The following is a 22,377-nucleotide window of genomic DNA, read 5'->3' on the forward strand; positions in this document are numbered from 1 at the left end:
AGCATGATGTTTTATACGCTGTCGGTGTTTAATAAATGATTGTTGATCTAAAACTGAAAGATGGTGCTATGGGTTGAATTGTGTGTGTGTGTGTGTGTGTGTGTGTGTGTGTGTGTGTCCCAGCCCACCCTACTGCCCCACGATCCAGATATGTGCTTAAGTCCTAACCCGGGTTCCTCAGAATGTAATCTGATTTGGATTTAAGGCTGCTGCAGATGGAATTATTTATAATAAGATGAAGTAGGGCAGGTCCTTAATCCAACAGGACTGGTCTCTCTCTCTCTTTTTTTTTAATGTTTATTTTTGAGAGGAGGGGAGGGGCAGAGAGATAAGGAGACAGAGAATCCCAAACAGGTTCTGCCAATGTGGGGCTCGAACCCACGAACCATGAGACCATGACCTGGGCTGAAGTCGGACGCTCAACTGACTGGGCCACCCAGTCACCTCAGGACTGGTGAACTGATAAGAGGAGACACAGGAAGGAGGACACCAGGTGAAGGCACAGACACACACACAGGGAGAAGATGCCATGTGAAGACGGAGGCAGAGACTGTAGTTATGCAGCCACAAGTCAAGGAACTCCTGAGGCCATCAGAACCTGGAAAGAGGCAAAGAATTCTGCCCCTATAAGGCTTCAGAGGGAGCATGGCCCAGCCAACCACTGATTCAGACTTCTAAGCTTCCAGAACCACGAGAAGATGAATTTCTGTTATCTTGTGGTACTTTGTTTCAGCAGGCCTAATCAACTACCCCAAGGATTGGGGGTACCGTTAGGGGGGAACTGACAAAAAAAAATAAAAAAAATAAGGGCCCTAGAAAAGATCAAGCAATACATCGAGTCAAACAGAAGGGGGTGAGTATGAGCCTATACAACTATAACTAACTTCTTTATGTTTTATCCCAAAAGTTTTCTCAAATAGAAATAAAATAACGTGATCCTTTGAAAGTCTGAGCTGTGTGATCAGAACTACAGCTGGGGCACCTGGGGGCTCAGTCAGTTAAGTGTCCGACTTCGGCTCAGGTCATGATCTCGCGATTCATGAGTTCAAACCCCGTGTCAGGGCTCTGTGCTGACTGCTCGGAGCCTGGAGCCTGCTTCAGATTCTGTGTCACCCCTCTCTCTCTGCCCCTCCCCTGCTCGTGCTTTGTCTGTCACTCTCTCCCTCAAAAATAAATAAACATTAAAAAAAAAAAGAAAAAAAGACCTACAGGAGTCCCGTGGGGCAGAAGTTAGACAGAAAGAAAGGCCACGACCCCTGAGAAATCCGCCGTGGCCTCTGCAGAGGTCAGCACAGGAGACCGAGTCCACGGTAATGGGGGCTGGCCAGAAAGCTTTTCATGGGAGGGCTGCTCGAGCAGGTGCGTCCCCATGGGAATGGCTTTGTCAGGAGCTGTGGTCTTCATTCTGATGCATCCTGTTTTCAGAACCAAAGTCCTCTAATGTATATTCTTAAAAACTGAACGTGATGTTAAACATTTTTCAGACTTCATGTCTCCATGAATCACCCCCACATTTCATGGTATGGTCATTGGCTTCTGGGGGAATAAGTGCCATGAGTTTTGGGTCAAGTCAAGGTGACCTAATTCTAAAGCTCGCTGAGCAAATAACTGCCTTTGCACAGTTATAGGGACATGAATTCTCTTGTCCCTGTAACTACTGATCACATTTCAAGTGAAAAGTCCATGTACAAGCTTTCGGAGAAGCAGGAAAAAGGATAACATCAGATATCAATAAAATCAAATAATATCCTAGACAATTAGCCCCATCCGGTCTAAGAACTGGAGCCCAGTCTGCATTGAAGGGCACCAAGATGTATTCCCATTTATTCGCCCATAGGACTTCCATTGTAACGATGGCAGCTTCTAGCATTGAACATTTAGCGAGCATTCACCATGCACCAAAGTCTGGGCTAAGATTTCACGTTAGATTATTTAATATAATCTTCGTATCGCCCTTATGAGATAGTTACTACATTTTCCCCGCTTACAGATGATGAAATGGAGGTTTATTTTTTTTTTTCAACATTTTTTTAAATTTATTTTTGGGACAGAGAGAGACAGAGCATGAACGGGGGAGGGGCAGAGAGAGAGGGAGACACAGAATCGGAAACAGGCTCCAGGCTCCGAGCCATCAGCCCAGAGCCTGACGCGGGGCTCGAACTCACGGACCGCGAGATCATGACCTGGCTGAAGTCGGACGCTTAACCGACTGCGCCACCCAGGCGCCCCCGATGAAATGGAGGTTTAGAGGGAGGTAACTTGCACAACTGTTAACAGAAGCAAGACTCAAAAGATACCCAAGCATTCCTCTTAGAGGCGGTTCAATCGCTAGCAGCCATGGAACTGAGGATAGTGTTGGTGGGGAACCATTTAATTGCTTGCTATGTACAGGCAACGTGCTAACCATTGTATACATCAGGGGTTGGCAAACTATAGCCTGGGACCCAACTGGGCCTGCTGTCCGAGGAAATTCAACCAGGCCAACATCTTTTACATATTGTCCACGGCTGCCTTCACAGTGACAGAAGCTGTCCCCCAAAGCAGAAAATATTTACTATATGATCCTTTACAGAAAACGTCTTCTAGGGGCACCTGGGTGGCTCAGTCGGTTGAGCGTTCAACTTGGGCTCAGGTCATGATCTCACAGTTTGTGAGTTCGAGCCTCACATTGGGCTCTGTGCTGACAGCAGAGAGCCTGCTGTAGATCCTTGGTCCTCCTCTCTCTGTGAACCTCCCCCACACACGCTCTCTCTCTCTCAAAAATAAATAAAATCATTAAAAAAAAAAAAAGTCTTCTGATCCCCATGTTAAATTACTGAATCCTTCTATTAATGGCTCTATGGAAGAGGGTTTAGTCCAATTTTAGAGATGAAGAAACTGGTTCAGAGAAGTTAAGCTGCTTACTTCTAAAATGTAATATTTGTATTTTGCCAAAGAATTGCCTTTTCACAGACATTAGGGAAGAAATGCTATATATATTCCTATCGTTTCGTAAAAGGAAATATATTTTATTATCTTTTTATCTAAATTTTTTTATCTAAAATTTTTTTATCTAAATTGTTTTTTTAATTTTTTTTTAACATTTATTTATTTTTGAGACAGAGAAAGAGCGTGAACGGGGGAGGGGCAGAGAGAGAGGGAGACACAGAATCAGAGGCAGGCTCCAGGCTCTGAGCCATCAGCCCAGAGCCCGACGCGGGGCTCGAACTCACGGACCGCGACATCGTGACCTGAGCTGAAGTCGGACGCTCAACCGACTGAGCCACCCAGGCGCCCCTATCTAAATTTTTTTAAATAGGCTTTACACCCAGCATGGAGCCCAATGCTACACTTGAACTCACGGCTCTGAAGACCTGAGCTGAGATCAAGAGTCAGATGCTCAAGCGACTGAGCCACGCAGGTGGCCCAAGGAAAGACATTGTAATACCCAAGAATGAGGGATGTGATTTATTCTCCTAAAGGAAACTTTAAGTGGAATAAATTTAATTTTATGAACAACTTTGGATACTATTTTCTTCCTTTTGCAAAGGACAGGTGAGAATATAGTCATAGAGTCATGTAAGTTTAAAAAACTGGCAACTGGGGTCACGTGCTTAAGAACTCTGGGCAGGAAGGTGGCAAAGCCAGAGCCAGAGGACACTCAGGCCTACCTGACTCCAAAGCCAGTGACCCTTCTCCTCTGCCTGAGGAGATGATCCATCTGTCTTTGCCTTCCTTCTGCCATTCAATAACTATTTATTGAGCATTCATTATGTGCAAAGCACTGTGCTCTTGCCAAGGACACAATGAATCATTTTCCTCCACTTCCCTCTCACCAGGTCTCTTTCCTTCGATTGTTTTGATTAAGACCAAAAACTCAACTCCATTATAGCTCAGTTAACCATTTTCTTTTTTCTTTTCTTTTCTTTTTTTTTTTTTTAAAGTAGGCTTCACGCCCAGAGAGAGCCCAGTGCGGAGCTTGAACTCACGACCCTGAGATCAAGACCTGAGCTGGGATCGAGAGTTGGATGCTCAACTGACTGAGCCACCCCGGCAACCCCCCATTCTTTTATTATGACAACCTGACCTGTTGGTTGTTGAGGAAAATGATCCAAATGAAAACACGGTAACACAGTGATACTATAGGGTCTCCTTTTTTAATGCTAACTAAGTAATGATTTTAGAGGCCCTTAGGGCAGGAAGAAATCAAATGATTTTCATCAAGCCATCAAGACTGCCCAATCCAGAGCTCAGAGGAAAATAATCTGAATGAATGTCTTTCTAGTTACGAGGTTCTCCAATAAGTGATCAGATCACAGCCTTTAGGTATCAGCCCCGCCTTCTGTCAACAGCTATTATCATCACTTTAATATTGCATTTCTGGCAACTGCTCTATTACATTGAACGATCACAAGTAGAGCAGTCAAGCTATTTAAAAATACAAGCAAAAGTATGTAAGGTGAATATCAAGGCATTTCAAATTAACATTCATATTCTTGAACAAATGAGAACATGCGAGTTATTGCATTACATACAGCTATGTAATAGCCTACATTTAAATATTTCTGATTTGAATTATTCCCCTATTTTTTTATTACGTGGTACGATGAGAAAGACACAGGAAGTTCCAATTATTCCACTGTTCTTAAACTGACTATTTAAAAATGATTAAATGACACTTACTGTGTATTCTGGTCCCGGATGTTCATTTGGGCAAGAGGGAAAAGAAAAAAGAGAGACAAAATGATGATTTAGACCATGCTTATATGCAACCACATGGCTTATAAAACCACAGAACTAACAAATACTGGTGAATTATAATTATTAAAAATATTTTAAAGAAACCTTCCAAAAACTGAACTTTCATAAATATCTATCTCCATGTTTGCTCATGAAACTCTTACAGATGATACTTCTGTGGTTGGGCAGATAAGGACTGTAAGACAAGGTTCAATTAGCCTATAGGTTTGTGGCTAATTAAAAACCATCGAGCTGGCATTATAAAAGCAGAATTAAAGACTAATAATTTCAGTGGAGCATTTCATTAACCACAAAGGAAATCTTTTAAGTGGAAAAGCAGCTTTTATAACCAGTAAGAAGAGCCTGTTATGATATTCAAGTAGGGTCTTGAATTTTCGTGTTTGAGGGACAGGAACCAAACCTTGCAAATCTGGGAGCACAGTTTCTAGTTCAGAATCAACACAGAGTTTATCATCATCCCATTCCAAGTAAGAGGGAAAGTGATCTTATAATTATCGTATTATCCAACTGCAGAGGAAGTAGTTGGGGCAGAGAGACCCAATAGAACCTTTGACATAAATTATAGTCAACGTTTTGGGAGAAGCTGTAAAACAAATCAAAGTAAACAAACTTGTTTATTTACAAACCACATCCCCAAATTCCTTGGGGACTACTGAGGAAATAGGGAGAAACAGGGATCATGAAAACTCTAGACATGTTACTAAAAAAAAAAACAACAAAAAACGAACCAAAAAAACCCAACCACAACAAAAACAACCTTTCACGTTCCTTCTCCACTAAACTATTTAATAAAATCACTTTAAGAAGCAAGCTGGAATGGTTTAGTTCAATTCCTACCAGCCCCCACTAGGAAGAGCACTGATCTCAAAGGACGAAGGCAAATGGTGAAGAGACAGATACTACGGGGCTCTCACAGTCCCTGCTTGGATAATAAACCCTGAATCAGTGAAACCTGACTACCGCACTACCTTCTCTTGCTACATGTGACGTGCCGGTTGTAAAACGGACTTACCTGTAATCGTGTAGGGATAATAGTTCCAAGCCTTTTCTGTAACGTAAAATATTTTGGGAACAACAGCTCTAGCCCAGCTGGGCAGTTTGCTAAGAGGGAAAAAAAAAAAAAAAAAAGACAATTAGAAAGAGTCTGTCCAGAATCTCACGTGCTCCCACACCTTTCTGGATAAACTGCCAGAGAAAGTGGAGACATGCCTAGACAGCCCTTCTCTCCACGGGTCATCTCTTCCCCATCCCTCTGGTTTTCACCATAGTTCACCATTTTCTGTGCATATTCATCTGCTCTTTTTTTTTAATGTTTATTTCTTATCTTTGAGAGAGCGAGACTGCGCGCACAAGCGGGGGAGGGGCAGAGAGAAGGGTGACAGAGGATCCAAAGCAGGATCTACACTGACAGCAGAGAGCCCCACGCAGGGCTTGAACTCACGAACCACGGGATCAGGACCTGAGCCAAAGTCAGATGCACAACCGACTGAGCCACCCAGGGGCCCCTTCATATGCTCTTAAAATGTGGGGAGGTTGGGGCGCCTGGGTGGCACAGTCGGTTAAGCATCCGACTTCAGCCAGGTCACGATCTCGCGGTCCGTGAGTTCGAGCCCCGCGTCGGGCTCTGGGCTGATGGCTCAGAGCCTGGAGCCTGCTTCCGATTCTGTGTCTCCCTCTCTCTCTGCCCCTCCCCCATTCATGCTCTGTCTCTCTCTGTCCCAAAAATAAATAAAAAATGTTGAAAAAAAAATTTAAAAAAAAAATGTGGGGAGGCAGATGGCAGCCTGGGTGTGGGGATGGGGAACCTCATACGATTGTTAGCCTGTCCTCTTTGACCTGATCTACAAGGACATGAGGTTTCAGTGCCTGGAAGGTGCGCCGTTGGGAGGGTTTGGCCAGCCTGGCCTTCGTCTCCTAGGAGTCATATGGCGGAAGTGGTCGGACAGGATGTTTAAGACCGAATAGGGAGGGAGACGGAGGCAAATGTCAGGGCCGGGTGTCAGCTCAACAATCCACAAGGGCGATGTTTTAAAAACGAACTAAAACGACAGACAGTAATGATTTTAGAGATATGAAGAATAACAAAACACAGCCCCTTGGTGACTGGAGTTGGGGGACTTGTGTCCCCTCCAAAGATGTAGCCACGTCCTAACAGCCAGCACCTGTGAACTTAACCTTATGTGAAAGCAGGCCTTTTGTAGGTAATTAAGGATCCCAAGATGGAATCCCGTTGGATCTAGGCTAGGCCCTCACTCCAGGCACTAGTGTCCTCGTAAGAGAAAGGAGAGGGAGATTTAGAGACAGGTATACACAGAGGGGGAGAAGCCAGGTGAAGACAGAAGCTGGAGACAGGAGTGACGTAGCCACGAGCCATCGATTGCCTCAGACACCAGAAGCTGGAAGCGAGGCACAGAACAGCCTCTCCCGTGGAGCCCCCAGGGGCAATCAGCACTGCCCACACCTTGATTTCAGACTTCTGGCCTCCAGAATCGAGACAGGACAAATCTGCGTTGTTTGAAGCCACCCCGTGTGTGGGGATCCATTAAGGCAGCCACTGGAAATGATACAGTGATGGAGCCTTTCCCTGGAGCAGGAACCCGCGCAGCCATTAGCAGAAAACAAATTCTTAAAACAAAGAAAACCCAGGGGCACAGGTCTCAAGACCTTTTGTACAACAAAGACTCATTGAGTTTTGTTTAGTTTTATTTGGCTTTGTTTTCCTTCAGGGGCCAACTCTACAGCAGTACAGGCCCAGAGAATTCTGTAAATGCTATATTTAAATATATAGTACCCTGTATTCCTTAAATACGTCTGCATGATTTTATTCTACCTCCCTGCCCGCCCCCCCCAGCACTATACCTGGGGGCTTTGTGTCTTTCCGGATGCTACCATTTTGTTTTAGTTTTTTTTTAAGTTTATTTATTTATTTATTTTGGAAGGGAAGGGCAGAGAGAGAGAGAGAGAGAGAGAGAGAGAGAGAGAGAATCCCAAGCAGGCTCTGCACGGTCAGCACAGAGCCCGATGCAGGGCTCAAACTCATGAACCATGAGATCATGACCTGAGCTGAAATTAAGAGTCAGAAGCTCAACTGAGCCACCCAGGCGCCTCCCTGGCCCCCACCCCATTTTGTTTCTTTCCCATCCTGGGGCTTCCAGCTCAAGGGTCTGGGACTCTGGGCCTAGCCGGACATCAGACCCCAAGAGGACGCAGACTATGAGCTCCTGAAGGCCCCCATGTTGACGATAACACTACGGGGCAGTTGTGAATTCCAAGAAAATGGGGCCATCAAGCTAACAGAACCCCAAATCCCCAACCTCTCTCGGACATGGAGTTTAAACGACAACCCGAGCCAGAAAAATACTGTGCACCTCGCATGTCTTCTCGAATTGTTTCTCTTATTTCTGACAGTGTCCAGGACCCCCTTTTTTGTTTTTTTTTTTTTAAAGACAAATATGTATTTTCAGTGGCCAGCCGGACCTACCCCAAAGCTCCGGGCGGCTCATCAGGGCCAAATCAAATGGGGGACCCAAAGCTTCCCCGAAGTTGGGGGGTGTCAGACAGAGGGCCACCGCTCTCCGGTGGGCTGGGCGGCATGGGCAGGAGCATTTTCTGCCCCGCATCGCGATTTTTCTTGCCGCTCTCCCACACAACGTCTCACTCCCATAAAATCAGGTCTGCAGTAACTGCTCATTTACCTTACGTTCACACTGCTTGAAAGGAACGAGCTGCTTCCTGACGGGGGTTTTTATAGCTTTTGCCTTTGATTTATCCTTTCTGTCGCGGAAGCAGCAGGGCAACCAGGGTTGACGTGCAGGGTGGGAAAATCACGCTGGGCTTGCTTTGCAGGAAATGGGCACGAGCACAACTCCCCCCCGGGGCTCCCTCCTTTCTGCCCCAGAGCCCAGAGCGATGCGTGTCAGCAGGTGGTGTAGGAAGACACGGCTTCTACGCACGGGCAGGTGGCTTCCCTGGGCTGTTAACGGACTGGAACAGAATGGACTGGAACAGCATTGTAGAATCTCCCCCAAAGAAAGCTAGGCATTCTCTAGCTCGGACCAAGACCAAGTACCTAGGTCTCCCTACAAGCATCAGAGCCCATTCTCCACTGTCCACGCTGGGGGCGGAACCCCTCCCCATACGCATTAGGCTCCTGAGGCATGGCACTCGGGGGCCCCAGCCCCCTCCCTCTATAACTCAGACCCCAGGTCACTTAGACAGCCTCCCAGAAGAACCACATCCCTATTCGACAACCCTTTCCTGGAAGGAGACTGGCTGAAAAGCACCAGCAATTTTCTGTCCACGCCAAGACCTTTCCTATTTGTACGTGGTCAGGACTTCAGCCCCTAGAATCTTTAGCTCAGGTGTTTCATCCACCAGCTCATCCAGGATACGAAGCACTGGAAAAAGCTGCCTTTTCCAAAGCGACGCCCTAAAAAAACCCCACAACATTCAGGCAAGAGGGCTGATGCCACTTTATAGGATTCTTCAATTAGTCGAGGAAGGAAAACCTCTCACTACAAGCCATTTACCGGGCCGGGGGCAGGAGGCATTGGCAGAAAGTTCCATGATACAATATTCAAATATTTTAATCCCACTAACAGACTTTCTCTCAGCCCCCACTTTCCCCAGAGCACATCATTATTCAAAGCATTTTTGTCTGAGGAAGTAAAATTTATTTTTCCCCGTGGCAATGATTTATCAGGGCTGCAAAGGAAAATGGAATTAAATTAGTCCCCACTGCTGCTGTCACTTTCGTGATGTATACTGTCACACAGCCTCCAATTCTAAGGAGAGGTCTGTCACTCAAACTCACTCCCAGGTGTCAAACAAGAGTCTCTCTTCTGGAGGGGGCGCCTGGGTGGCTCAGTCGGTTAAGTGTCCAACTCTGGCTCAGGTCATGATCTCACAGTTCGTGGGTTCGAGCCCCGCGTCCGGCTCTGTGCTGACAGCTGGGAGCCTGGAGCCTGCTTCGGATTCTGTGTCTTCCTCTTTCTCTGCCCCTCCCCCGCTCGCACTCTGTCTCTTTCTCTCTCTCAAAGATAAATAAACATCAATAAAAAAAAAAAAATTAAGAGTCTCTCTTCTGGAATGGTGGCACGGTTTGAATCAAGTCCTCTTGATCCACTGGCCGGGACCAGACCTCCCAATGGCCCGTATGACCATGTCAGGCTTCAGAGGCACGGAGGAAAAGGACAGACGGACAGACAAAACCCTGAAGCCTTTACAGAATCGTAAAACATGCTGACGTGGAATGATACTGTTGCCCAAACACCTCTGTCAATGCCCCCCAAAGACAGACTTTTCAAAACACTTGGCTTTTCACTTTTATGTATTTTTTCCACTTTTAAACTCTAGTATGAAACACAGAACCTATCAATGACACACCCAGGTGACCCACCCATCCCAGTCTACATGAGGCTGTCCTGCTTTTAGTGCTGCAAGTCCTACATGCCAGAATTCCCCAGTCCTGGGCAAACTGGTATGGTCGTCACCCTAGAGCACTGGTTCTCAATGGGGCGGGGGGGGGGGTGGGGGGGGGTGGGGGTGGGGGGATTCTACACCCCGCCCCGGGGAGGGGGGGGAGCATTTGACCAAGTCTGGAAACATTTTTGGTTGTCACAAATGAGAGGTTGGGGGAGGGGGGCAGGGATGCTGCTGGCACCTAGTGGGTAGGGGCCAGGGATGCTGTTCAACACCCTACAATGCGCAGTGCTCAGGAAAGCCCCCACAGCAAAGAATTCTCTGGCCCCAAATATTAGTAACAGTGCCGAGACTGGGAAACCCGGCCTTGGACTTCAGTGGATATGGTCACTGAAACCTTCTCACCGGTTTCCTAGGTCTCCCTAAATTACAACTGATCTGATAAGAAGGCCCCAAAACGCAGGCATAACCTGAACTGGTCTCAGCTGAAGCGTGTTTATTTACTTCATCAAGAGCTTCCGGAACTGAAAACCCAAACCATCCCTTCTTTAGAAGCTTCTGGCACTTTACAATCCAGATTATTACCAGACTCGCCCTGATATCTAATCTCTCTTTGCAATCTAGGCTCGTTTGGGAATATGTTTTTGGCCCCAGGAGGTACTGAACATCATTAGGCCAGATGTGGTCTAAATGGAGTCTAATCTCATTTTCTCCACGGGGATCAGAGTTATGATGGTCTGCACCAGAATCTTTATTTGAGCTGTTCTACCCACCGACTCATGCGGGATACGCAGCACTAGAATCAACCACCTTTTGGACTTAAAACATTTCCCGCAGAAAGACAGCCGGTCTGGGTTCCCTTTGCTCAGGCGTTTCTCACAGTGTCCCTGAAACGTGTCACTGTCGATGTGGAGATTGTGCTCACATAAGCAAAGCCCACTTAAGGGACTTCTAAAAAGGACGAAGCTACCTTTTAGAACCTCATTTCCCGCTGGTCCAGGAGGGATGTTCTCACCTTTTCTTTCCAACCTGGCATTTGACAATTATTTGATAAGAATCGTCGGTACCCAGTTCCGCGTATGCTGACCTCCGATTAATGACTGTTCTGGCTGCTCTTTGAATTCTGCTCGTAATTTCACTTACACGCCACCACCGCTCTCCCTACTTAAAAGAGTAGTTTGGGGGCACCTGAGTGGCTCAGTTGGTTAAGCGGCCGTCTTCGGCTCAGGGCATGAGATCGCGGTTCGTAGGTTCGAGCCCCGTGTCAGATTCTGCGCTGACAGCTCAGAGCCTGAAGCCTGCTTTGGATTCTATGTTTCCCTGTGTTTGGATTCTGTCTCTCTCTCTCTCTCTCTCTCTCTCTCAAAAATGAGTAAGCATTAAAAAAATTGTTTTTTAAGAGCAGTTTGCATTGGGATTCTGGGAAAAAAGATCTGCCTGTGTGTCAGTTCTTGGAAGGCTGTGCTCGGACAGCGTTATGGTAACACGGCTAGCACGCTGGGAAGCACTCAAGGGAGAGGGCCACGTGATGTCAGTGGCACTGGTCAGGAGTGAGGCAGAACCAAGGTGGCACGTGTTTGACTGGATGGACGTTCCAGTTCCTTTCAGATCCAGCCGGGCCAACATTCTGTTCCTGTGAGTTCCCATGGGAGAAGGTGACTGAGGAGCAGAAGGGAGCGATCCTGGCAACGTGAGAATCTGCAGCATGTTCTTAAGGACTGAGACGGAACGGAGCAGAATTGCACAGACTGAAAGGCACGCTGGGAGGAAGTCGCTGACATGTTCTACTTCTCCAGTATACAAAACACAGTAGGTTAATCAATCTCATTTATTGAATATTATATTCAATGCTTACATACTGACTACATATTTACGTAGAATATGTAAGATGGAATATTCTAAAATACTTGACGTTCAGGGGCGCCTGGGTGGCTCAGTCGGTGGGGCGTCCGACTTTGGCTGGGGTCATGATCTCATGATCCATGGGTTCTGGCCCCGCATCGAGCTCTGTGCTGACAGCTCAGAGCCCAGAGCCTGCTTCGGATTCTGTGTCTCCCTCTCTCTCTGCCCCTCCCCCACTCACACTCTTGTCTCTCTCTCTCTCTCAAAAGTAAATAAACACTTAACAATTTTTTAAAATAAATAAACATTACAAAATGAAATATCTGATGTTCCCATACGTTATGGCCACTGCGCACTGTCACTCCCACCTAGAAGGTAAGATCCCCCAAGACAGGGATCCTCATTCTGCCCCTGCTGCATGCCCAGCACCTAGGACAGTGCCTGGCACACAGCAGGCACCAATAGCTATTTCCTGAATGAGTAACGGTTGACTCCGAACATTCAATACTGACCATAAGGATTCTTTCAACACGGCAAGGAAATAAGCCCGCAGGTCAGAATCTTTGACCCCGACAATCTCTCTATGACCTGTTGCCTGGGCAGCGGGCTCTCCCCAGGCCACACAAGCTCTACTCTGGGCAAGCTCTAAGAGATGAGACCGATCTGCTTGGCAGATCTGGCAGACCTGGGAGAAGAGAAAGGCAACGTGAGAGAAAGAGCCAAGCCCTGGCAACCAAGCTGGACCAACGAGCTGGTAGGCAAAGTGACCGGCGGGCGGCTTTGCTTGCCCAAACAGGACTCGTAGCTTGGGGAAGTTGGGCCCTCTCTTACCCAGCGACACACAGAGGCCAGGAGAGTGACCCTGGAAGGCCAGAGTCACGGAACAGGAGAAAGGTGGTCCTCGTCATTAGATCGATTCAGGCATTGGGCGGAATCACTGTTATAAGCTGGCAACCCTCCCTGACGGGCAGCTGCCAGCACAGCCTAATTAATCCGGCAGCCGTGGTGGGGAAGAACATGACACTTCATGACTGAAAAACAAGCCTAAAAATAGGCTCCCTCTTTTCTCCCATGCCCCCCACCCCCATCCCTGAATCCCTCCCCTCCTGGGCTTCATGGGGAGGACGGGAGAGATGCTGCAGATGAAAAGAAAATGCAAAGGGACCAGAGAAAAGACCCACCCGCATCTGATTCTGGGAGACAGGTTTTATTCAGAATCACTGTTTGAGAGACTGATGAGTATCTCGCCTCCTTTCCCTGGATGCCAGTTGAAACGGGGATTTTTTTGAAGCCAAGCCAAGAAATACCACTTATTTGGTTAACTGAACTGGATCGAAGGCCCAAGGACAATCACCAAATGTGCTAACATAGGACAGGTAATGTAATGGTCCGAGTGTATGAGGCAACCGCCGAAATGAACGGTGCACCCAGCGGTGCCTCAGACGCCATAGGGAGGGGCCCGAGGAATCCCCTCCCGGGAGATGAGATACAAGCAATAAAAGGACGGATGGCATTTTCGAAAGACATTAGACTCCATTTAAAAATGGGCAAAGGACAACAACAGCCATTTCTCCAATAAATGGCCAATGAGCACAAGAAGAGATTCTCAACGGTCATTAGTCATGAGGGAAATGCCAATCGAAACCAAAATGAGATACCATTTCACACCCAGGAGGGATGGCTAGAATCAAAAAGACAGACAATGGCAAGTGGCAGTGATTACGTGGAGAAGTTGGCATCCTCACACATTTGCTGGAGGGAATGTAAAATGCAGCCACTTTGGAAACCAGCCTGGAAGTCCCTCTCCCCGCTCACTGGCAGCCCGAGCCTGGATCGGAAACTCAGTGGGATGCTTGTGTTGGGATTTTGGAGTAAGTGATAGCAAGAAAGAAAAAAAAGGGACAATTTGGACCCATCCATGGCAGTCGTGGTGGTGCTGGCAGAATGGAGTCTGTCTGCTGCCCTTGGTCCCTCGCAGGTGCCCAGGCAGCTGCCCGTTCTCAAGCCTGCAGGCAGTTCTGCGGGCCACTGACATCCTTCCACGAAATGTCCTTTCTGCTCAGGTCAGACTCAGAGAGAAGGCTCTGACTACCCAGGCTCTGAGGAACTCCAGTAAGAACAGATTGATAAACCTATCTCTAAATGTGATTTGCCTTCCCATATGACATAAGGAGGGGCGCCTGAGTGGCTCAGTCGGTTGAGCGTTCGACTTCGGCTCAGGTCAAGATTTTTGTGAGTTCAAGCTTCACGTCGGGCCTTGTGCTGACAGCTCAGAGCCTGGAGCCTGCTTCGGATTCTGGGTCTCCTTCTCTCTCTGCCCCTCCCCCACTTGGGCTCTGTCTCTCCCTGTCTCTCAAACATAAATACACGTAAAAAAAAAAAAAAAAAAAAAAATTTAGGTTGATGTAAGGGAGAAAATTCACTCACTTTGCCAGCTCGTGAATGCGGGTTCACGGGACACAGATGTTCCTGCGTGTAAATTATTAAGTGGGCACTGTGACGTCTCAGCTAATGCCAGTCCAGCTCTCAGAACCCACTTCCCTGCAGCTGGCAAAGGGGTCTCCAAGATGCCACCCACACCAGTGTAAGAATTATTTGGAGCTGAAGATATTTGAGAATCAACAGTTGCAGGAAGATGCTTTCACTGAACTGCCCTTATCAGCATAAAAGCGGAGCCTCTCGAAAGAATTCAGCTGTCATAAATCCCCTCCCCAGGAAATTCACAACCAGGGAAGACTGACTCCTATCACCAGAGATGAGAAGTTACCATCGAGATAAGAAACTGGCTAATAAACAGCCGCTGTCACAAAACTATCATATCTCCTATCCACCCTCCTCAAGTCCCATTTGTTTTTCATGAAAGCCATTTGTTTCTTCCAGAAGTGCCTTTCCCCCCCACCCTGCTCGCCCCCTAGTAAAATGGCATATAAGCCCCAAACTCTAACTGACTGTTTTTTGGGGGGCTCCCATGTACATCCATGAATAAAACAAATGTCTTTTTGCCCACAAATCCGTCAGTTTTAGTTTAATTTGCAGGCCCCCGCCCACAGAGCCTAAGTGGGCTGAGCAAAAGATTTTCCTCCCTGAACCATTCCCAAGATGGACGGATAGACTCGCAAATGCTAAACACTGTCAGCCCAGATCTTGCTTTGATCAGAAGGCAAAGGCCACGTGTTACTTACTAAGCGATCCTAATAGAGGAACAATTCACTATACGTTTAAAGTTCCAATAAGTACCTATTTAATGAATTTCAATTAGGAAGCAGCCTTGCCAAGACAGCAGTCCCATGACCTGTGTGTGCAGGACATGATTAACTCAAGGTGGCTCTAGTGTGTAACAAAGTAACGGATCTGGTGTTCTTTTATGATTACGGAGATCCATATTCTTATTTTCTAGTACGTCGCACAGACATTTTTTCTTTTTCTCTTACTAAACCATCATCTCCCTGGTCCTAAGAGATGTGCCACACTCTTCCAAATATACCAAGAGTCTTTGATGTTACAAAATGATGGACCTAGTTCAGACTCGTGCAAAGGGAACAGAAAGTACTTTTCTCCAATGTCTCACACTGGTTACTCATTTACGAATGCTGGAGGTGAGTCAGGATAATGTCTGCCACTTACTTTGAGCATAGAAAATTAAGGTTGAAAAGGATCTGAAAGGGTGCCCAGTTTAACCACCTATTTGATGTTCAAATCTGCTCAAGGGCAGTCTGGTAGGTGGGAGCCCCGCTCATGTTCAGGCATCCCCAGCAAAAGCATAACGGACTCTTAAGGCACCCTTCTGGGTTCTCACACACGCACTTAGATTCCTTCCTTAAACTGAGCCTAGACCTTTCTCCTGGCATTCTTATCCGTTGGTCTTGGTCCAGTTGGTCCCCTGGAGGTCGTATCGAATATGCATGTCTAATTCTCTTCCCACCTGCCTACACCATCACAAACCCTGAGTCTGGCCTTTCCAGGTTAAATGCCCTTGGTTTTTTCAGTCATTCTTCACATCATTGGTGGTTCTCTGATCTTAACATTCACATTAACAATTTTGGAAAAATTGAGTAAGTAGAAGGGACTTGCCCCACTAGATACCAAACCTCATTATAAGGCTATAATAACCAGGAATTTTAGAATTATATTCTCAAACTCTATTTTAGAAACAACCCTGTTGGCATTTTAATTAGATTTGTATTAAATTTATAATTAATTTGGGAATTGATGGCAACTTTATAATATGGCATTTCCTATCCATGAACATTACCACTTGTCTAGGGTGTTATTTTGGGTGCTTTTGGTTTTGTTTTGTTTTGTTTTTGTAAGCTTTACACCCACTGTGGGGCTTGAACTCATGACCCTGACAAGAGTCACATGGTCCACTGACTGAGCCAGCCAGGTGTCCCTGTCTAGGGTTTTTAAAAATGTCCTCCACTGGGATGTGTGGCTGGCTCAGTCAGTGGAGCATGTGACACTTGGTCACAGGATTGTGACTTCAAGCCACAGGTGGGGGCATGGAGCCTACTTTAAAAAGATAAAAATGTCCTCCACTACTGTTTTGTTTTGTTTTGTTTTCCTCCAAAAAGATGTTGTATATCTTGTAGATTGATTACTGGGTACCTTTAAATTTCTTTGCCTATCCTTTTTCTATTATAATGGATTTTTTTTTTTTTTCCCAGAGAGAGAGAGAGAGAAAGAGATAGAGAGAGGGCAGGGGAGAGGGGAGAGGGGGAGAGAGAGAGAAAAAATCCCAAGCAGGCTCCATCCATGCTCAGTGCCAAGCCCGACGTGGGGCTCGAGCCCATGACCCTGGGATCATGACCTGAGGCAAAATCAAGAGTTGGAGGCTCAACAGATTGAGCTACCCAGGCACCCCTCTAATGGAATTTTTTCAAAGTTACATTTTCCACTTATTGTTCCTGCTGTATAATAATGCTGATTTTGTACATGGATTTTATCCCCAGCAATCTTGCTGAATTCCCATATTGGTGTTAACAATATGAGAGTCTGGTCGAGTCATGATTTATATTATTAGCATGATTATTATTGTTATTCTCCGAGGTATTTGATCTGCTAATGTTTTATATGGGCTTTTCACATCTGTGTTCTTAACAGAGATTGGTCTCAGTTTCCTTCTTGCACTACTGTTCAGTTTTATTGTCAAGGTCCGGGTGGTAGACACTGTCATTTACCTTCCCAGAAGTCTCCTCTCATTTCCTCCCTTTCTTAGAGCAAGATTATGCCTCTTGGACATCTTTCTCTCTCTCTCTGTTTTTAAGACTTTTGTTTTTAAGTAATCTCTCTACGCCCAACGGAGTGCGGTATCGAGGTCACAACCCAGAGATCAAGAGTCACGTGCTCTACCCTGAGCCAGCTGGGTGCCAGACTCTTCATCAGGGAGGAAAACCTTACATCTCGTTGGCCAGAATTAGGTCACATGGCCATCCCTAACTGCAAAGGTGGCCGAGAAAGGGAGTATGGACATTTTTATCCCATGAATTATTTAAAAATTTTTCCATTTCTGAATGATGAGGAAGTTGACTTGTTGTTGTCAATTTCTTATTGTAGGGCTTTGTAACCAGCAAACAGGATCTACATGATACTGACATTCTGGTAGTTGTTGAGACTGATTTCTTGCCTAGTGTGTCGTCAGTTTTTTGTACATTTTCACGTGTTTATGAAAAGCAGGTTGGTGGGGCACCGGGGTGGCTCGGTTGAGCGTCCAACTTCGGCTGAGGGCACGATCTCATGGTTCATGAGTTCGAGCCCCACATTGGGCTCTACACTGACCGTGTAGAACTTGCTTGGGATTCTCTATCCCCCTCTCTCTGCCACTCTCTCTCACTCAAAAATAAACATTAAAAAAAAAAGAAGTAGAAAGAGAAAGCATGTTGGTACTAGGGTCTATTAATGTCCACTACATCAAAGTTCTAATTCTGCTGTTTACATCTGCTCTACGTGTGCTAGATTAATTTGGCTATTTGCTCTATCCATTTATTCAACAGGTATATGAAAATCTCCAGTTATAACTTCAGGCTACCTGTGATTTTTGTCAGTGTGGTCCTATGTTTGTTGAGCTGGTTCAGGTGTGGGATTTAACTCACAAACCTTCAGTGTGACCACTGATATATTTTGCTTTATCTTACCATCAAAATTTATGTTTTTTTTTTTAAGTTTATTTCTTTATTTTGAGAGAGAGAGAGAGAGAGAGAGAGAGTGAGTGGCAGTGAGCACAGAGGAGGGGCAGAGAGAGGGAAAGAGAGAATCCTAAGCAGGCTGCACGATGTCAGTGAAGAGCCCAATGAGGGGCTTGATGCCGTGAACCGTGAGCAAATATCAACAGTCCAATGCTTAACCAGTTGAGCCACCCGGGCACCCCCCAAATTTACATTTTCTGTTTACCATGCCTTTTGTAGGCTTGTCTCTGTTCTGACTCTGCTTTCTGTCTGATGGATCACATTTTCTCTTGGGAGTTTTGTAGTGTTTTACCATTTCTTTAGAGGTCATCTTTACATTTTTGAATATGCACACATGCCTTAAAAGTTTTTAAATCAATCAACATTTGTCTCCTCCTCTTAAACAATATTAGCAACTGACTGTTTTTTTTACGATAATTACTACCCTCTCATCTTCTATCATTGTCCATTATTTAAATTCCAAGAGTATAGGCCCATTAGCAGGATTTTTAAAACATCCTATTGCTGATTCAGACTCATTGAGATGTTTACCAATTTCTTGGCTTATTACTTTTGGATCCTCCACTCCTCCTTCTTGGGTTCAATTTCCTTCTACTTCTAATAAAACCTTTAGTAGTTCTGTCCATGTGTGCCTCTGAGTGGTAACCTCTCTGAGTACTCGATTGTCAGGAACAATTTTTGTGCACGACTCTCAGCTCCAAGTCCCCGTTTGTAGGGGTCCAAACCCACATTTCCTGTCTCCTTATGGGCACGACATTCCCTGTATGTCAGTTCTGACATATCCCAGCATCTGGAGCCATAGCTCATCAGCTTTCCACTCTGGTTTGCGTTTCCTCTTTATTTCTTGTACCTGAGGATTTCCCTTTCTTTGTTTTGAGCCAGCTTTATATTGTTATATTTCATCCTGTGTTTGTCACAGGAGGTGCGGGGCGGAGGGTCCACATTCATCTCTTTAGTTTCTATTACTGGAAGTCCAGATATTCTATTTATAACAAATTTCCCTCTTACTAATGTTTATTATTCTCCTTTAAAATAAACATCATATATTCTGATAGAGAAAACAGCCATGACACAGACAGCTGGACAGTTCTTGCTCTGTTTCAGGAAAAGATCGAGGTTTATTTTTTTTAAGTTTTTGTTTATTTATTTTGAGAGAGACAGACAGAGAGAGACAGAAAAAGAGAGTGGAGGTGGGCCAGAGAGAGAGGAAGAGAGAATCCAGCACTATGGGGGAAGGGGACAGAGACAGAGGGAGAAAGAATCCAGTGCTATTAGAGAGAGAGAGAGAGAGAGAGAGAGAAAGAGAGAGAGTGGAGGAAGGGCAGAGAGACAGGGAGAGAGAATCCAGTGCTATTAGCGAGGAGGCTAATGTAGTGAGGGCTCGATACCACAAACTTTGAGATCAGAACCTGAGCTGTAATCGAGAGTTGGATGCTCTGGCACAAGAACAGACACTCAGGGGCACCTGGGTGGCTGAGTCGGTTAAGCGTCCGACTTCAGCTCAGGTCATGATCTCGTGGTTCATGAGTTCCAGCCCCACATTGGGCTCTGTGCTGACAGCTTGGAGCCTGGAGCCTGCTTCGGATTCTGTGTCTCTCTTTCTCTGCCCCTCCTCAGCTCACTCTCTGTCTCTCTATCTCTGTCTCTCAAAAATATATAAACATTAAAAAAATTCAAAAAAAAAAAAAAAAAAAAAGAAGAACAGACACTCAGATTAATGGAACAGAATAGAGAACCCAGAAATGGACCCACAAACGTATGGCCAACTGATCTCTGACAAAACAGGAAAGACTATCCAATGGAATAAAGACAGTCTCTTCAGCAAGTGGTGCTGGGAAAACTGGACAGCGACATGCAGAAGAAGGAACCTGGACCACTTTCTTACACCAGACACAAAAATAAACTCAAAATGGATGAAAGACCTCAATGTAAGACAGGAAGCCATCAGAATCCTTGAGGAGAAAGCAGGCAAAAACCTCTTTGATCTTGGCCGCAGCAACTTCTTACTCAACGCGGCTCTGGAGGCAAGGGAAACAAAGCAAAAATGAACTACTGGGACCTCATTAAAATAAAAAGCTTCTGCACAGCAAAGGAAACAATCTGCAAAACTAAAAGACAGAATGGGAGAAGACATTTGCAAACGACATACCAGATAAAGAGTTAGTATCCAAAATCTGTAAAGAACTTACCAAACTCAACACCCAAAAAAACAAATAATCCAGTGAAGAAATGAGCAAAAGACATGCATAGACACTCCTCCAAAGAAGACATCCGGATGGCCAACCACCACATGAAAAAATGCTCAACATCATTCATCATCAGGGAGATACAAATCAAAGCCACGCTGAGATACCACCTCACACCTGTCAGAATGGCTAACATTAACAACTTGTGCAACAACAGATGTTGGCGAGGATGCGGGGAAAGAGGATCTCTCTTGCACTGCTGGTGGGAATGCAAACTGGTGCAGCCACTCTGGAAAACACTATGGAGGTTCCTCAAAAAACTAAAAATAGAACGACCCTATGACCCAGCAACTGCACTACTAGGTCTTTATCCAAGGGATATAGGTGTGCTGTTTCAAAGGGACACATGCACCCCCATGTTTACAGCAGCACTATCGACAATAGCCAAAGTATGGAAAGAGCCCAAATGTCCATCGATGGATGGATGGATAAAGAAGATGAGGTGTACATATACAATGGAGTATTACTCGGCGATCAAAAAGAATGAAATCTTGCCATTTGCAACCACGTGGATGGAACTGGAGGATATTACGCTAAGCGAAATTAATCAGTCAGAGAAAGACAAATATCATATGACTTCACTCCTATGAGGAATTTAAGAGACAAAACAGATGAACATAAGGGAGGGGAAACAAAAATAATATAAAAACAAGGAGGAGGACAAAGCATAAGAGACTCTTAAATATGGAGAACAAACAGAGGGTTACTGGAGGGGTTGTGGGGGGGGGATGGGCTAAATGGGTAAGGGGTATTAAGGAATCTACTCCTGAAATCATTGTTGCGCTATATGCTAAGTAATTTGGATGTAAATTAGAAAAAAAAGAAAATTAAAAAAGAAAAAAAAGAGTTGGGTGCTCAACCTGCTGAGCCAACACAGACACCCCAGTATGAAGTTTTCTAATTTTTTTTTTTAATTTGGTATGTAGGGAACATTTCCTAAGCAATAATTTAGGAAAAGGCAATTGTCTGCCAAGGAATGGAATTTTCCATAGGTCTGTATCTATTTTCTCACATCATGCTCACTCCTCTTCGCTCTACACAGGTGATTCCTGCTCAGTATTTGATTTTCACCCTCCACACTAAGAATGCCAAAGCAGCACGTTGAGAAACCAGTCTCTGTAAGGAAGTCATCCCCAGACCAGTCCCAGAGCTCAGCTACTCTTGCGAATCGGCAGCTGGCTGGAGGCTGAACGGGTTCCAAATCCTGCGAATTCACAGCTCCTAATAGATGAATAAGATCAATCTCATTTGCATTTCATCGGGACTCAGGAATTCCCTGATACTGCATCCCTGGGTAGATTAAAACATGTCAGTTTAATCAGCCCATGGCCTTCACTGTCAGGATATCGGCCTGAGAGATTTCCACACACCGTAGTGACAGGACCCAAATGCACCCATCGAGAAGGAATAGTACACTTGTGCTTCCTGGAAGGTGGAGGCCATGTGGGCATGGCAGAGTCCCAGTGTGGCTCCTCTCAGAAATGTCTCATGGTCAAGGCACAAAGAATGGATAAATATTCACGAGTATCAGTGAATAAACTGGGGCGCTGTCCAGTTATCATGTTGGAAATGCTTTCTGAATAATCACATCGGGGCCCACAGGAGGAGCCGTAGGTGGGGGTAAAGAGTATGCACAGAAACGGTAGCAAAGACCAAACCAGTCATCCACTGGTTCACTGGAGCAGGCAGTTAATTCCAATAAAATATATTTCCAGTGAGTATACAAATGTCCTGACCTGGAAGAGAAAAAATGGAAGAAAACGGGCTGGAAATGGGTATTGGGTGGGGAGAAGATCAGACAAGCCCCGATAATCAACTATGCCATTAATGGTAAGAAAACAGCAAGAGATTAAAGAATACGCTTTGCAAAGCAGAAACGGCTGTCCCGATGAGCGCTGGGTTATAATCCTTGCTTGTTTACCCTTCCAAAGAAGCAACGACAAGCG

At 45.6% G+C, this 22,377-nt stretch overlaps 1 protein-coding gene across 8 annotated transcripts in view; it reads right to left on the reverse strand.

Annotated features, from left to right (window-relative positions):
• Positions 1 to 22,377, reverse strand: part of PITPNC1 (phosphatidylinositol transfer protein cytoplasmic 1) — a 267,242-nt gene that overhangs the window by 110,195 nt on the left and 134,670 nt on the right. For all 8 annotated transcript variants that reach the window (XM_053211780.1, XM_053211787.1, XM_053211785.1 and 5 more), the window contains one exon: positions 5,745 to 5,841. In XM_053211780.1, coding sequence (XP_053067755.1) covers positions 5,745 to 5,841 — 97 coding nt within the window. The remainder of the gene's footprint in view (positions 1 to 5,744; positions 5,842 to 22,377) is intronic.

The sequence above is a fragment of the Acinonyx jubatus genome, chromosome E1 (genome assembly GCF_027475565.1).
Source record: "Acinonyx jubatus isolate Ajub_Pintada_27869175 chromosome E1, VMU_Ajub_asm_v1.0, whole genome shotgun sequence".
NCBI classification, from domain to species: domain Eukaryota; kingdom Metazoa; phylum Chordata; class Mammalia; order Carnivora; family Felidae; genus Acinonyx; species Acinonyx jubatus.